General features: G+C 46.4%; 1 protein-coding gene across 1 annotated transcript in view; it reads left to right on the forward strand.

Annotated features, from left to right (window-relative positions):
• Positions 1-17,659, forward strand: part of LOC129697804 (sodium/hydrogen exchanger 7-like) — a 151,023-nt gene that overhangs the window by 91,706 nt on the left and 41,658 nt on the right. The window contains exon 11 of the mRNA XM_055636430.1: positions 4,357-4,510. Coding sequence (XP_055492405.1) covers positions 4,357-4,510 — 154 coding nt within the window. The remainder of the gene's footprint in view (positions 1-4,356; positions 4,511-17,659) is intronic.

Consider the following 17,659-nt stretch of genomic DNA (forward strand, 5'->3'; position numbering starts at 1 on the left):
ATCATGGCTGATCATCCAAAATCAGTACCCTATTCCTGCTTTTCCCCCATATCCCTTGATTCCGCTAACCCTAAGAGCTAAATCTAATTCTCACTTGTAAACACCCAGTGAATTGGCCTCCACTGCCCTCTGTGGCAGAGAATTGCACAGATTCACATCCCTCTGGGTGAAAAAGTTTTTCCTCGTCTCAGTTGGCCACGTTTAAACTCACGGTGCAGGGGGTTGGGAACGAAGGGAAAGAGACAGAGGGCCATTAAAGGAGGACAGAAGCAAAAGGTAGAAGGGAGATAAGTAAAACAAACCTGAAAGCTTTGTGTCTTAATGCAAGGAGCATTCATAATAAGGTGGACATGTTGCGGGGTGACGCCTGTATTGCCGTGAGTAGTGGCCCAAAGAGTCGTACCTTTTTCTGGTCGCCGCTGGATTTTCAACATGTTGAAAATTTTCGGCAACCTGCTGAGACCGTGACGGGTGCCGGCAAGTCGCCGAAGAAATCGCGTAAGTGGGACAGGGCCTTAACTCCACTTTTTATGGAAGAAGAGAGAAAGAAAATGGAGAATTATAGACCAGTTAGCCTTACATCTCGGCAGTGGGGAAGATGCTTGAGTCAATTATTAAAGATGTTATAACAGCGCATTTGGAAAGCAGTGACAGGATCGGTCAAAGTCAGCATGGATTTATGAAGGGGAAATCATGCTTGACTAATCTTCTGGAATTTTTTGAGGATGTAACAAGTAGAATGGATAAGGGAGAGCCAGTGGATGTGGTGTATCTGTACTTTCAAAAAGCCTTTGACAAGGTCCCTCACAAGAGATTGGTGTGCAAAATTAGAGCACATGGTATTGGGGGTCGGGTATTGACATGGATAGAGAATTGATTGACAGACAGGAAGCAAAGAGTAGGAATTAACGGGTCCTTATCAGAATGGCTGGCAGTGACTAGTGGGGTGCCGCAAGGCTCAGTGCTCGGACCCCAATTATTTACAATATATATATTAACGATTTAGACGAGGGATTTAAATGTGATATCTCCAATTTTGTGGATGACACAAAGCTGGGTGGCAGTGTGAGCTGCGAGGAGGATGCTATGAGGCTGCAGGGTGACTTGGACAGGTTGGGTGAGTGGACAGATGCACGGCAAATGCAGTATAATGTGGATAAATGTGAGGTTATCCACTTTGGTGGCAAGAACATGAAGGCAGATTATTAACTGAAATGGTGTCAGATTAGGAAAAGGGGAGAATGTACAAAATCTGTGCAGACAGCACCCGTAGTGTGGATGGTGCCCAGGCCTCTGGCGCTGAAAGGCAACAGCTCTACCACTGCACCACTGTGCAGCTCCGAATGTAGAATGCTTTTTTAATGCAGAAAAAGATTTACCCAAAACAGACGGAACATGCTACCAAAGAAGGATAAGTGTTTATTTCAAATCTTTCACTATCCCACAATATCAGACGGCAATTAAAGAAGTACTTTTGATGTGTGGTCATTTGGTAGTGAAGTAAACGCTGCAGCCAATGTTCGCTGCAGCCAATGTTCGTAGCATGAATGCAAATGCAATTACGGCGATAACATCTATTTTAGTGCTTGTGGTTTTGGTCTGTGATGTAGATCAGAACAGAAGGAAGTGGGTGCTTTTGCTTTGAAACATGTTTCTGTGGCCGTCTGAAAAGTTTTCTGCCGTCAGGTGAGACAGAGTGGAAACAGGCTTTGCGGCCTAACAAATCTGCGCACACCATCAACCTCCCATCCACACACATCCGAGTTAATCCTATATCTTACCATCCCGACTTCCTCAGCCCCTCACCCCCACCCCCAGGTTTTACCATTTGCCTGCGCTCTAGAGATCATTTTCAAGTGATTAGTAAACCGACCAACCTGCACGGCCTAGCCGGAAACCAATGTGGTCACAGAGGGTGTTCAACACCACACAGACTGTACCTGTGGTCACAATCAAACTCTGGTCTCTGCTGTGAGGCAACAAATCTGCCATCTGCACTGCTGTGCCTTCTGGTGCTATGCAGAAGATGACACTGCCATAGTGGGGCAGCGCCTCTCATGTCCTGGCAATTTATACTTCTGTTTTCTTTTACAATCTCTAATCCCGTGCTGCCCGCAGATTCCCACACTCTCTTTGTGGCCTTGCGTGCCCTTGTTGTGGATTTTGCCGAGGTTTTTAGATTAGAGTTTAATTTTGAGACACAGCATGGAAACAAGCTCTTCGGCCCACAAGCCCACCATGGATCAGGCAGGCATAGTTTGAAGAAATGTCTGAAGAATGAGAGGGGATCTCATTGAAACATATAAGATTGTTAAGGGTTTGGACATGCTGGAGGCAGGAAACATGTTCCCGATGTTGGGGGAGTCCAGAACCGATAGACAATAGGTGCACGAGTAGGCCATTCGGCCCTTCGAGCCAGCACCGCCATGCAATGTGATCATGGCTGATCATCCCCAATCAGTACCCCATTCCTGCCTTCCTCCATATCCCTGACTCCGCTATTTTAAAGAGCCCTATCTAGCTCTATCTTGAAAGCATCCAGAGAACCCGCCTCCACCGCCCTCTGAGGCAGAGAATTCCACAGACTCGCCACTCTCTGTGAGAAAAAGTGTTTCCTCGCCTCCGTTCTAAATGGCTTACTCCTTATTCTTAAACTGTGTGGCCCCTGGTTTCTTATACTTAAACTGTGGCCCCCTGTGGCCACATCAATGATTTGGATGAAGGGATTCAAAGTAACATTAGCAAATTTGCAGATGACACATAGCTGAGTGGCAGTGTGAACTGTGAGGATGATGCTATGAGAATGGCTTACTCCTGCACCTATTGTCTATTGTCTATTGACTCGACCCAAAACATCACCTATCTGTGTCCTCCAGGGCTACTGCCTGACCCGCTGAATTACTCCAGTATTTGAAGTCTTTCCTTGATCGCCCTACGACAGTAGATCTATGTATCTATGTTTAGCATCCGCACCCTACACATTGGGGGCAATTTTACTGAGGCCAGTTGACCTATCAACACGCACGTCTTTGGGATGTGGGAGGAAACCGGAGCACCCGAAGGAAAGCCACGCGGTCATGGAGAGATCATGCAAACTCCACACAGATTGAGGACAATTTACAGTTTTTACATTCTGAGGTCGGGATGAAACCCTGTGAGGCAGCAGCTGTGTCACTATGCTGCACAAATAGCCTCAGTTTTTAAATAAATGTTTCCCGTGACTTTTTTCCAATGGATTGAGGGCTTAATGACGATCATATACCGTCCGATGGGTTTTTACAAAATATCATTTTGTTCATTCCCTTAGAAGAAACACAGATCTATTTGATCTAATTGATATGTGACTCTAGACACACAGCATTAGCTCTGAACTGCACAGAAATACATTTAGGATGAGCATCAATTGTGCCTTGCCGCTGATGACCACAGCCTGCTTTTCAAAAGGAAAAGCTACAGGGGGGAGGCTGGACAGACTTGGATTGTTTTCTTTGGAATGCCAGAGGTTGTGGGGAGACCAGATAGAAGTATATTAAATTATAAGAGGCATGGATAGGGTAGACAGTCAAAATCCCTTTCCCACAGGGTGGAAAAAATCAACTACTCAAAGACATTGCTTTAAGGTGAGAGGAGCAACGTTTAAAGGAGATGTGTGGGGCAAGTTTAGACTTTAGAGATACAGCGGGGGAACAGGTCGTTCAGCCCACCGTATCCACGCCGACCAGCGACCACCCTGTACATCACACACTAGGGACAGTCTACTGAAGCCACTTAACCTATAAACCTCTGGGTCTTTGGAATACAGGAGGACCTGGCCAAAACCCACGTGGTCACAGGGAGAATGTACTAACTCCACAAAGACAGCACCCGTAGTCAGGATCGAAGCTGTAATGCCCCTGTCCCACTTAGGAAACCTGAACGGAAACCTCTGGCGACTTTGTGCCCCACCCGAGGTTTCTGTGCGGTTCCCAGGGGGTCTTTGTCAGTCTCCCTACCTGCTTCCACTGCCTGCAACCTCCGGCAACCTCCGGGAACCGCACGGAAAACTTGGGCGGGGCGCAAAGTCTCCAGAGGTTTCCGTTCAGGTTTCCTAAGTGGGACAGGGTCGTTAGGCTGTAATCTCTGGCGCTGTAAGGCAGCAACTCATTGGAGGTTGTGGCTGAGGGAGATATGTTGGTGGCATTTTTCAGACTTTTGAATAGGCACCGGGAAACGGAGGGATATGGATTGTGTGCAAGATGACAAGAGTTGATCTTGGCGTCACGTTTGACACAGACATGGTGGGCCGAAGGGCCTGTTGTTGGGCTGAACCGTTCCACGTTCTGAAAATAAATGAACGCTGCACTTGCCTCCCTGCAGGTTTGAGAGGAGCCATGGCCTTCGCCCTGGCGATCCGAGACACCGCGACGTATGCCAGGCAGATGATGTTCACCACCACCCTGCTCATTGTATTCTTCACCGTCTGGGTCTTTGGCGGAGGCACCACGCCCACGTTGTCATGGCTACGGATCAGGTCAGTGAAACAACCGCTCTATAACAAAATGGCCACACCTGAACCAAATGGCCTCACTCTCCTCCCCGATCTCCATATCCCCTGATTCCCATGTTAAAACAAAAAACCTTGACCATAATATATGATGCAGCATCACGGGCCTCTGGGTTAAGTTAGTTTAGTTTACTATCACGTGTACCGAGGTACAGGGAAACGTTTTTTTGTTGCGTGCTATCAAGTCAGCGGAAAGACTATACGTGGTGTCAAACACGCCGTCCGCAGTGTACAGATACAGGATAAAGGGAATAGTACCAGATTAGTACAAGATAAAGACTGATTAAAGATGGTCCGAGGATCTCCAGTGAGGTAGATGGTAGCTTAGATCCGCCCTCCAGTTGGTGATAGGATGGTTCAGTTGCCTGATAACAGCTGGGAAGAAACTATCCCTGTCTCTGAATCTCGAGGTTTTCACACTTCTGTACCTCTTGGCTGACGGGAGAGGGGAGGAGAGGGAGTGGCCGGGGTGTGACTCCCCCATGATTATGCTGGTGGCCTTGCCGAGGCAGGGTGAAGTGTAGATGGAGTCAATGGAAGGGAGGTTGGTTTTTGTGACGGGTCTGGGCTGCGTCCACAATTCTCTGCAATTTCTTGCAGTCTTGGATGGAGCTGTTCCCAAACCATGCGGTGATGCATCGCGATAAAATGCTTTTATCGGATTAGCTTATTCCAAATATTGCCCCTTTTCGGATACATAGAAACATAGAAATTAGGTGCAGGAGTAGGCCATTCGGCCCTTCGAGCCTGCACCGCCATTCAATATGATCATGGCTGATCATCCAACTCAGTATCCCGTACCTGCCTTCTCTCCATACCCCCTGATCCCCTTAGCCACAAGGGCCACATCTAACTCCCTCTTAAACATAGCCAATGAACTGGCCTCAACTACCCTATGTGGCAGAGAGTTCCAGAGATTCACCACTCTCTGCGTGAAAAAAGTGATAAAGACATTAACCCTCATCTTTAGTCTCAAATGGCAGACCTTTTATCCAGAATGTGCCCCCTTCACTAGATTCTAGAATCAGTAGTCTCGAAACACATCAACTCCTCTCTGTACCTCCCATGTTTCAATGGACCACTTCTCATTCTTGTGAACACCAATGAATATTGAGTCGTTTTGCACAATTTCTCCCCACAGCCCCTCGGTTGGCCAACACTATGTCAGAACTTAGTGTAAGTAATGTGCCGATGGATTGCTCTGGCCACAATCCAGGGAGGATTAACCAGGGTGTTGCCTGGAGTGAAACATCTCCGTTACATGGAGACTGGATTTATTTCCTTGGTGCAGAAAAGGATCTGATAGACGTGTACAAAATTGTGAGTGACGTAGACAGCGTAGACAGTCATAAATTGTTCCTTATAGCTGAGACGTCTATAACTAGAGGTCATGGGTTTAGATTTACATATGAGATCGAGAGGGGATATAAAGACATGTTTTTTTCACCCAGAGAGTGGCTAGACTTGAAGGCCACAATGCACTGCCTGGAAGGTGCTGGAGGCAAAACACACAAAATTCATGAGCACTAGAACAAGCAAGACATAGAAGGTTACAGATTACGTGCTGGTAAATGCAATCAGTATAGATGAGTTTGGTGCAGAGAGAGTGCATTGAAAGGCCCCATTTCTGTGCTTTATGACTCTCAGATTAAGAATGTTTAAATCGCAGGATCATGCATCAGAGGGGGAGGCCATTTGGCCTATCAAATCTGTGCTGGGCCTTTGAGAAGCCTCTCCAAATTGATTCTGCTCTCCTGTTCTTTCCTGCATGGGCCAGCAAGCATTTGGGTTTTTTTTTTTAGCATAGTGATCTGGTTCACAGTTAAAAGGCCTTAGTCAAGTTGGGTTTATTGTCATATGCCAAGCACACTGAGGTAGAGGAACAACGAAAATCTGGCTTACACCAGCAGCACACAGACACTGAGATTACATTCAAATTCTGCAAAATAGTACAGAAAAAAGTGTGCAAAAAAACCCCCCAAGACTTTAGTGTACAACGCAATTTTTAAAGAAACAAGTCGATGGCAGTACAAGAGGTGGTCTGCACTGTTCCGTTGCTGAGGTAGGATTAGGGTTGTGCAGTTGGTTCAACGAACCGATAGTTTATGAGTGTTTTATTGGCGTATAGTACTGAAATTGAACATCAAAATTCTTACTTACAGCTGCACAACAGATTTGTAAACACAGCACTCAACAAATAATATAGACTCAAAATGTTCAGTAACTTAAAAACCCCCCAACATAGTTCAAAAGCAAAAGCCTAAAGTCCCTAGTGCAACCAAAGCATCTTGTAGTTGGAAGTTTAGCTGCCGTTTGGCGAGTTCATTAGCCTGATGGTTGTTTGGGGAGAAGCTTTATAGATACAGAGCGGAAACGGGCCTTTCGGCCCATCTAGCGCGCGCTGACCAGCGATCACCCCGTATACCAGCAGTATCCGACACACAAGGGACAATTTACAATCTTTACCAAAGCCAATTAACCTACAGATTCAGATTCAATTTTAATTGTCATTGTCAGTGTACAGTACAGAGATAACGAAATGCATTTAGCATCTCCCTTGAAGAGCGACATAGCAAACGATTTGAATAAAAAAAAAAATAATAAGTGTCCGGGGGGGGGGGGGGGGGGGGGTGATTGGCAGTCACCGAGGTGCGTTGTTTAGTAAAGTGACAGCCGCCGGAAAGAAGCTGTTCCTCGACCTGCTGGTTCGGCAACGGAGAGACCTGTAGTGCCTCCCGGATGGTAGGAGGGTAAACAGTCCATGGTTGGGGTGAGAGCAGTCCCTGGCGATGCTGAGCGCCCTCCGCAGACAGCGCTTGCTTTGGACAGAGTGTGGGAGGAAACTGGAGCACCCGGGGGAAACCCATGCTGTCATGGGGAGAACGTACAAACTCCGTACAGACGGCACGCGTAGCCAGGATCCAGCCTGTGTCCCTGGCGCTGCGAGGCAGATAACTCTACCACTGTGTTTAAGAAGGAACTGCAGATGCTGGAAAATCGAAGGTACACAAAAATGCTGGAGAAACTCAGCGGGGCGCAGCAGCATCTATGGAGCGAAGGAGATAGGCAACGTTTCGGGACGAAACGTTGCCTATCTCCTTCGCTCCATAGATGCTGCTGCACCCGCTGAGTTTCTCCAGCATTTTTGTGTAACTCTACCATGGTGCCACCCTGTTCCTGATCCTGGAGGTCACAGTTTTCTGACCCTCTTCCTTAATGGCAGGAGTGAAATGAGAGTGCGTTCAGTGTAGTGAGAGTCCATGATGATTGATGTTGGCTGCCTTTTTGAGGCAGTGCCTCCCGTGGATCCTCTCACTCTTCGGGAGGTCAGTGCCCATGAAGGACTGGGAAGTTATGGGGAATTATCTGTTCATCAGTTAAGGGCCGGTATGCTCCCATTGTTAGAACTCTCACCTGGAAATCAGTAGATTTGTGGATTTGATATTCCCATCAAGAATTTGAAATTGGTACCATTCTGACACCCCATTGTAAGTTTGGGAAGAACTGGGCCATGGAAGGTGCCTTCCTTGGATTCAAGTATGGGATGGGAAACAAACTTGTCAAAACATACACTAATCGATGATTTTGCCTCATTTCCTATTACCATATAACCATATAACCATATAACAATTACAACACGGAAACAGGCCATCTCGGCCCTACAAGTCCATGCCGAACAACTTTTTTCCCTTATTCCCACCTGCCTGCACTCATACCTTAACCCTCCATTCCCTTCTCATCCATATGCCTATCCAATTTATTTTTAAATGATACCAATGAACCTGCCGACACCACTTCCACTGGAAGCTCATTCCACACCACTACCACTATCTGAGTAAAGAAGTTCCCCCTCATGTTACCCCTAAACTTCTGTCCCTTAATTCTGAAGTCATGTCCTCTTGTTTGAATCTTCCCTATTCTCAAAGGGAAAAGCTTGTCCACATCAACTCTGTCTATCCCTCTCATCATTTTAAAGACCTCTATCAAGTCCCCCCTTAACCTTCTGCGCTCCAGAGAATAAAGACCTAACTTATTCAACCTATCTCTGTAACTTAGGTGTTGAAACCCAGGCAACATTCTAGTAAATCTCCTCTGTACTCTCTCTATTTTGTTGACACTGTTAATTTCACTATAAAGGAATATCAGGCACTTTGTATGAAGGACGCTGCATTGCAGGCCCACTCGAGTTGAATTTCATGCATGTAATGTGTAAAAACCTTTCACTGTGCCTCAGTATAGGTTACTAATGTTAAATTCACGCTGCCTCACTTTGTTCTCATAATGTATTTCCATTGCATTATTTGATCGGATAACACCAACTCTATAGATTTGGTGCCATGATTAACTAGGCAGCATAGTGGTGTAGCAGTAGCGTTGCTGCCTTGCAGTGCCAGAACCCCTGGCTTTGGTCCTGACGCTGGGCACTAGCTGTACGGAGTTTGTACGTTCTCTCAGTCACCACGTGGGATGCTCAGGTTTCCTGGCACATTCCCAAAGACAAATGTATAGGTTTGTAGGTTAATTGGCTTCTGCAAATTGTCCCTAGTGTATGGGTACAGAACTAGTCTACGGGTGATTGTTGGTCGGAGCAGACTCAGTGGGCCAAAGGGCCTGTTTTCACGCTGTACCTCCAGAACTAAATTACACTAGTCAACTTTTTCACACGGGGGTAATCTGTGGAATGAGCTGCCAGCAGAAGTAGTAGAGGCAGGAGGGATTAGAATGTTTAAAAGAGGTTTAGATATGGATGGAGAAGTGCTCCAAACTGATGCTGCTTGACTGCCCTTGCCTGCACCCCTCTTCCTTTCAGATAGGCAGGCACTAGCAGACAAGCATGTTGCAGCCAAGACAGCAGTCACTTGCAGGGAAACCAGCTGGTGGCAACAGCTTAAAATATCATGTTTGGAACAACGGCTCAGATGTGTGGTTGCGTTGTCTCCATGCTGAAAGTATATTTCTATGAACAATCAGCAGCTGCTACATCATCTTTGATAAATTAAATGCTATTTTAATTAAGTCGGAACACCCCGGGAACAATGTGTTGGTTTCTATACCAAAGGTTCCGTTTTTTTGCTGTTGTAACGTGCAGGGTGTGTACAAGTAACAAATTGGCTTCAAAAATGAATGCTGGAATATTTAAACGTGTTTTTGTGCGCTCATGTTGAACTCTTCACATCCGTTCATCAGCCATTTAATCTCAAGATGACACTCAATTTGGCACCGCTGTTACTCACTGAGTGATTTACCTTCCTCTTCTTTCCCTATTCAATCATCAGATTAATATTTGCATTTTAATCTGCGTTTTTTTTTCCCCTCAATAAAGAGGGGAAAACTGAATGTGAAGTGGTGGAATGGAAATCTGTTTCATAATGTGAATGCTGCTTAATGCATGCGCTGATCTGGGGTAAATTTACCGTAAATCGAGTGAATGATGATGGGTGATTTACGAAGTAGAGATACGTAATTTGGGATGAACATTATGAATTCCATAGGAAGATGGTCCACAAACACAGAGAGTGGTGAATCTGTGGAACTCTCTGCCACAGAAGGTAGTTGAGGCCACAGTTCATTGGCTATATTTAAGAGGGCGTTAGATGTGGCCCTTGTGGCTAAAGGGATCAGGGGGTATGGAGAGAAGGCAGGGATGGGATACTGAGTTGGATGATCAGCCATGATCATATCGAATGGTGGTGCAGGCTCGAAGGGCCGAATGGCCTACTCCTGCACCTATTTTCTATGTTTCTATGTAAACAACCCAGTTATCTGTGTTCTAAATTCACCAAGTTTCCATTGAGGAGTTGACTCCCAGACAAGTTGCATTTCTATCAAAGATGGACACAAAATGCTGGAGTAACTCAGCGGGACAGGCAGCATCTCTGGAGAGAAGGAATGAGTGACGTTTCGGGTCGAGATGCTTCTTCAGAGATGCTGCCTGTCCCACTGAGTTACTCCAGCATGTTGTGTCTATCTTCAGTGTAAACCAGCATCTGCATTCCTTCCTCGCATTTTTATCATATATTTAATGCAGTAAATTGGCCTGATGGGGCAAAATAGTCAAATTGTAAACAAGTCTGAAGGGTTTCGACCCGAAACGTTGCCTATTTCCTTCGCTCCATAGATGCTGCCCCACCCGCTGTTTCTCCAGCATTTTTGTGTACCTTCGATTCTCCAGCATCTGCAGTTCCTTCTTAAACAATCAACAAATCCGTTTTTTTTTAATTCAGTTAGTTGTCTATGTGTTTAAGAAGGAACTGCAGATGCTGGAGAATCAAAGGTACACAAAAAAGCTAGAGAAACTCAGCGGGTGCAGCAGCATCTATGGAGCGTAGGAAATAGGCAACGTTTTGGGCCGAAACCCTTCTTCAGACGTTGTCTATGTCATGGTTAGACCACCAGTTATTGTCCATCCCTGTTCCGTCATCAATGTTAGGTATCATCACTTGTATTCAGTGGCTATAAAAAATAGGGATACATTTATCAGCTCTCTGTTTTTTTAATTAATTGTCCTGAATTTTCAAAGGTGTCCATTTCAGTCTAATCATTCAATTTTCCTTTACCCTGATATAGTTCTTAGGGCTAACGGAATCAAGGGATATGGGGAGAAAGCAGGAACGAGGGACTGATTTTGGATGATCATCCATGATCATATTGAATGGAAGTGTTGGCTCGAGGGGCCAAATGGCCTAATCCTGTACCTATTTTCTATGTTTTCATGATTTACCCAGTCACACCACTATTGATTTATTGAAAGATACAGCATTCAAACAGGCCCTTCAGCCCACGTGTCCATGCTGACCCATTCACTCTGGTTCTGTTTTCGCATTTTTTCATTCACTCCCTGCATATTCGGGGCTATTCACAAAGGTTAATAGTAAGATTAAACGAGTACTTACCAGTACGAAGTTTGATCTGTATTTTATGAGGAGTTACGGTGAGGGATTAAGTGAAGACCCCAGCTCCAGTGCGCATGCGGCATACTTCGAAGCAGCGGTGTGAAATCACAGAATAGACACAATATTTGAAGTAAGATAGTAAAGATCACGAGACATCAGTTTATTAGCTTGATCTGTATAATGAGGGTGGGAGCGGCGGGCACTTAATCCCTCACCGTAACTCCTCATAAAATACAGATCAAACTTCGTACTGGTAAGTACTCGTTTAATCTTACTATTTTACTTCGGAGTCACGTGAGTGATTCCGTGAAGACTTCAAAGGTCTGTGATTTCAAACCGTGTAACAGTTTTTATTTCACTCACTGCCGAAGTTTATGAGGGAGGAAGTGTTATCGTAATCAACCAGTGGATCTGCTTTCAAAAGAAACAGAAAGGTATTTGTTAACAATAACAACATAACAGAGCTCCTCTGAGCTTAAATTAATATTGCAGTTTGTAATATTCTCCTGCAATTAAATCAGGTTTATCAACGGTTTATAATAAAAAATGTTCTGAACGCGGTTCCCTTGACCATTCTGTGTATTGAAAATGTGGTCAACCGGGATGTCCATTCGTTCAGCCGCTGATATCAATGCTGCCCTAGTGGAATGGGATTAAATGTATTATTATCTATTCCGGCAGCTTTCAGTACCTGTTTGAGCCACCTTGGAGTGGTTTGGCTCGTACCCCGTTTTGGGTTACTGTGGTTGACCCATAGGCTTTCCTCTCCCTCTAAGATAGTGGGTTGTGTCTATATATAGTAGTAGATGGGTCACCACACTCAACCTGGACTCTGGTGGGTAGGCCCGGAATCCCACCAGTGAATCGGGCGTTCCTGGTCCATATAGCCATATAACGACTACAGCACGGAAAACACAGGCGATCTCGACCCTGCTAGTTCGTGCCGAATCCATATGCCTGCGAGTTAGATTTTACCAGACCTAAATATGAACTTGATGCGTCTGGGGTAATCACCATGTATCCAGTCTAGTTTATGGAGTGACCGGACTCTTTGAGCGTGTACGAGAGCCATAAGCATGAGCCTTTTTTAAAACATAGATTAAGCAAGCTGAGGGATCTGGCTGGTGCCATTCTCTGAGGTATGTCAATATCACACCAATATCCCATACATGGGTATATACCTGGGTGTTTGGGGCTTATATTATAGTTGCCCTTCATAAGTTTACCTTCAGTGGATGGGATCCCATGCTCTGCTGACATGCGGTTTTAGATAAGCAGATAAGGCGCTCCATGCTGTATTTACGGCACTGTAACTCACCTTTTAGTCATGGTGTAGATGTTCCAGGAACTCCAATACGTCAGTGGTTGAATAGTTCGTTGTCCCTGCGTCGTGGCAGTATTTTACCCATGTTAGCTTTTAGTGACTGTTCGCAGGGATGCCGACATGGTGGTAATGGTTCCTTTGGATAATCCCAGTCCCTGGTAAGGTCTATTCAAAACCTGCACCCAGGAGTTTGATGTTTCCCTGGCATGGGTGGCTTATGCCTGATACTGGGTTGAGTCAGCAACCATGGTCCACTAGGGAAATCCATAGGTGACTCGCCCACCGTGTCGTGATGAACTGGGAACCATGGCTGTAGGCCGGTCGGGCACGTTCAATATCTCGGAGACAGATCCCATCTGTATCGCGAAGTGCCCGACGGATGAGGCAGAAGGGAGGAAGGCAAAGCAGAAATTCCCCCTTCCAGCGTATAGGCATCTATCGCTGCTGCCTCTAATCTGGTTCCTAAGTCACATACATGGGTTACTGGTGATTCCGTCTTGTGCAACCAAATTGATATCTGGCTTTCAAACTGCTTAATAAATTTAGCAGATATTTTGGGTTATGACATCTATTCAATGTAATCATAAATTGTACCCCGTGACATGGTGTCTCCTACTGTGTTCTAGCTTCCTAGGACATAGGCAGCTGATAGTTAAAATGTCTTTTGACACACCATTGACAGATTTGTTTGACCAATTTGTTGCACAATAATGATTATTATGCTCCCCATATGGTTGATATAAGCCACCACCATAGTATTATCAATCCGTAACCACATATGTACGTGCTGCATTTGAAATGCATATGCTTTTTAGCCCAATAGGCGATCACCAATCCCAAGAAGTTGATGCCCGGTATGTGTAGTAACGATGTTTGTGACTTGGTCCATCTGTTACCTGTGCTGGATATGGAGTTTAGTTGCTCCCCAGCCTAAAGTACTGGCATTGGTTTTTAAAAATAACCAAGTTGGGATTGGTGATGATAATAGGGCTGAAAACTATGCCAAATATATGTCTGCCCACCACCTTAATTGTGATATAGCTTCAGTGGGTACATTCATGATTTGATTATAGTGACCCAAGTGTCTTGGCAAAGTAACAGTCATATGGACGGAATTGTTATTGAAGCCCAGATAATCCTTGGTAGTAACGCTTCAATTCTGGTTTATCTGGGCGTGGGATGAACCTCAGCTTTAGGGAGCTGTTTCGTAGCTAGAACTGCTCCACAGCTAATTCCTTTGTTTCCCCTAATATGAGGATATCATCCAATATGTGCCATGATTATGCTTGTTTTCTTAATATTTTCATGGCCATTTTTAATAGTTTAGGGCGGAGGTTTAGACCATATGAAATGCTATATGCTCCCATGGTTGCCCTAACCGGGATATCCATGATCCAGGTAAATATATTTAGGTATCTATAATGATCCTAGTGTATGGTATAAGATAGTTAGCATCTCCCATATCAATGCTCCCCATAGGTATCCTAGGGAGATCAGATGTCTGGCAGTGACAAAACTCCACCTCCATCTTAAAGTGGATATACTCAACAGATTTATTTAGTGATATTAGATCAATGATGATGCTACATTCATCATCTTTTATAGTTTTGGTGAATATATTCGATACAAATTCCAATCCGTTTAGTAATGTGCCTGTTTAGTTCAGCTTGCCTTCTCACTTCTCTTTTCTTAGAGGGAGAAACAGCCCTTTGGGCGCATTGCTGAACTGGCAGTAAAATGCCCAATTTGAATTCGTTTTTATCCTCTAATGCTGTTGAGTATATTTTGGTTATTTGTGACAGCATCCCATGCTTAGCCCACTCCCCATGCAGTTTAGTAGAACACCCTTGTTTTAGTGTAAACTGGGAGGAACCAGACTACCTACCTCCATGCTTGTTGTTTTTCATGAAGGCGTAGTTTGCTGGTATGCTGGTGCTGTCGGTGGGGCGGCGCATCTTCCCACGGCTCCGCTCTGGGCCCCGTCTAAAAAGAACTATGGGGATCTGCAGCGGTCACCAGGCTTTCACCAGTCCTTGTTTGATATTGCTGGTGGATGCCGAGGGGTGCTGCCAGCTGGGTGTTGGATGTGATGTCCTGCTCGTCCCATAGCCTGCTCCCTCTTCCCCGCAGCAGCGGTTTGCATAGCCCCATATATTCGGGGTTGCGGGCAGGTCTATATGCACCATCGTTCAGTCGAGTATCCCAAATATGGGAACATCTTAGGCGTCAGCACCAAAGGCGAGCAAAGGTGGTAACATCTTGACCTTCTGTAGAATTCGCTGCTTGTCTGTGAGTCTACGAGACCCAGCTGCCTGCGGATTTGCCTCTGGAAAGGCCTGTTCCTGCAGGGCTTTTGTTGGGAAGATGGTCGCGTGGAGGAGCCATGTAGTGGCCCACGACACCCAGTGGCTCTTCCTGATCCTGCTCCCCTGGCATACTGCTGTTCTCGTCCGCCTGCCCAGCACTTAAGCCAGCCCAGCCCTGGCCTCCTTAGCCCTTAAAAAAGGAGCATAAAGGATGCGCTAAATGGGAGGAGGCAAAGCACTCCACTCCGCTGTTGCATCAATCCCTCGACAAGGGAGATGGCTAGTGCAATAGCACTGGGGTAGGAGTCAGCTCCCTTGGCATTCAGCCAGTGCCCCTTTACACCGGCGGCACAGGGAGCGGCTCGGTGTCGAGTGAGCGGGAGCATTGAAATAGCTCCACCGCTACCGGTGGCTGCCTCCCAGATAAGGACCCTCGTGTGGAGTTGGGCAGGCAGTCCTTCTCCTGGAGGTGAACTTCATGACCTCCTCTGGCTTGGGGAGACAGACATACTCATTTTTGCTGTCTCCAACCTGTTCCAGCTTGGAGGAAGATGGCTCCTGTAGAACCTGTAAATTGGTAAGATTTCCCCTTACCTGCATGTAGAGGCTGCCTGCCGTTTTCCAGGCGGCGTTGTGGCGGTTCCCGGGCGGTGATTCTCCTGGTCAGGAGTCTGCAGGGCTGCCGGTCGGGTTTTTTAAAATTTCCCGCCGGTCCGCGGCTGTACGGAACAGCTGTTCAGCGGACCGGCATTGGCGCAGCTCCCTGCAGCGGTCCGCAGCGTTAGCGGTCCGGGTGGCACCTTGTCCCCGTCACTGTCGGCCCCACGCTGGAGTCGAAACGGGGCCCGCTCACCATGCCTCACTTTGCTCCCCCTGGAGCAAAAACCACAAGGCCCGATTAAGGTAAGTACTTACCTCTCGTCCCTGGATGCGGGAGCTGCCGACTCCCGCTGGCTGCCGCGTTCTGCACGCTGTGCGATTATGCCGCATGCGCACTGGAGCTGGGGTCTTCACGGAATCACTCACGTGACTCCGAAGTAAAATTAATGTGCAAACCTGCACGTCTTTGGGATGTGGGAGGAAACCGGAGGACCTGGAAGAAACCCACACGGTCACAGGGAGAACGTGCAAACTCCACATAGATGGAACCTGGGTCTCTGGTGCTGTGAGGCAGCAGCTCAATCAACTGTGCCACTGTGCTGGCATTACAGTTTGTAATATATCCACCAGACCAAATACACAATGTCCCCATTTGAAAAAAGCATATTAATAAAGCAGAGCACATGCCATTCATGACAAATTTCATCGTTCTCAGTTTGAGAAACATAGAAAATAGGTGCAGGAGTAGGCCATTCGGCCCTTCGAGCCTGCACCGCCATTCAATATGATCATGGCTGATCATCCAACTCAGTATCCTGTACCTGTCTTCTCTCCATACCCCCTGATCCCTTTAGCCACAAGGGCCACATCTAACTCCCTCTTAAATATAGCCAATGAACTGGCCTCAACTACCTTCTGTGGCAGAGAATTCCACAGATTCACCACTCTCTGTGTGAAAAATGTTTTTCTCATCTTGGTCCTAAAAGATTTCCCCCTTATCCTTAAACTGTGACCCCTTGTTCTGGACTTCCCCAACATCGGGAACAATCTTCCTGCATCTAGCCTGTCCAACCCCTTAAGAATTTTGTAAGTTTCTATAAGATCCCCCATCAATCTTCTAAATTCCAGTGAGTACAAGCCGAGTCTATCCAGTCTTTCTTCAAGATACATGGCTCGAAGGGCCAAATGGCCTACTCCTGCACCTATTTTCTATGTTTTTATGTTTTACCCAGTCACATCACTATTGATTTATTGAAAGATACAGCATACAGGAGAGATATATCAGCCATGATTGAATGGCGGAGTAGACTTGATGGGCCGAATAGATTCATTCTGCTCCTATCACGTGCCCCTATGACCATTTAACATATGAATTTATATATTGGTCATAGCGTGGATAATCACCAATGGTCTTTTATATGGTCAGATGATGTTTCAGGTCAGGACCCTTCGTCAGAAGAAAGGTCTGGACCTGAAACGTCTTCCATTCCTTCTCCCCAGAGATGCTGCCTGTCCCGCTGAGGTACTCCAGCTTACAATACAATACAATACCGTTTATTGTCATTTGAACCGCAAATGAAGTTCAAACAAAATTTGGTTTCCACAGCCATACAACAGGAAGAAACAATTAACAAGGCACACAACCAACACAATTCACACAAACATCCATCACAGTAAATCTCCTCCTCACTGTGATGGAAGGCAAAGTCTTGTCTCTCCCCTGCTCTCCATTCTTTTCCCGATGTTAAAGCCCCCGGTGGGTGATGGTAAATCCCGCTGCTGTTAAAGCCGCGCCGGGCGATGTCAGGCCCCGCTCCGGGTCTTTTTCAAGCCCGCAATTTGGGCGGGAAAAGTTGCCGTTGCGGGAGCTCCGAAAAGCGGTCTCCCACCAGGGACCCGCGAGCTCTCGATGTTCCTGTCCACCGGCCTGCGGCTGTAGCCTCCGAAGCTCCATAGTCGGGTCGCAGCCGCGCGCCACCACAGCTCTCCACGC

This window comes from Leucoraja erinacea, chromosome 6 (assembly GCF_028641065.1).
Source record: "Leucoraja erinacea ecotype New England chromosome 6, Leri_hhj_1, whole genome shotgun sequence".
Lineage (NCBI taxonomy): Eukaryota > Metazoa > Chordata > Chondrichthyes > Rajiformes > Rajidae > Leucoraja > Leucoraja erinaceus.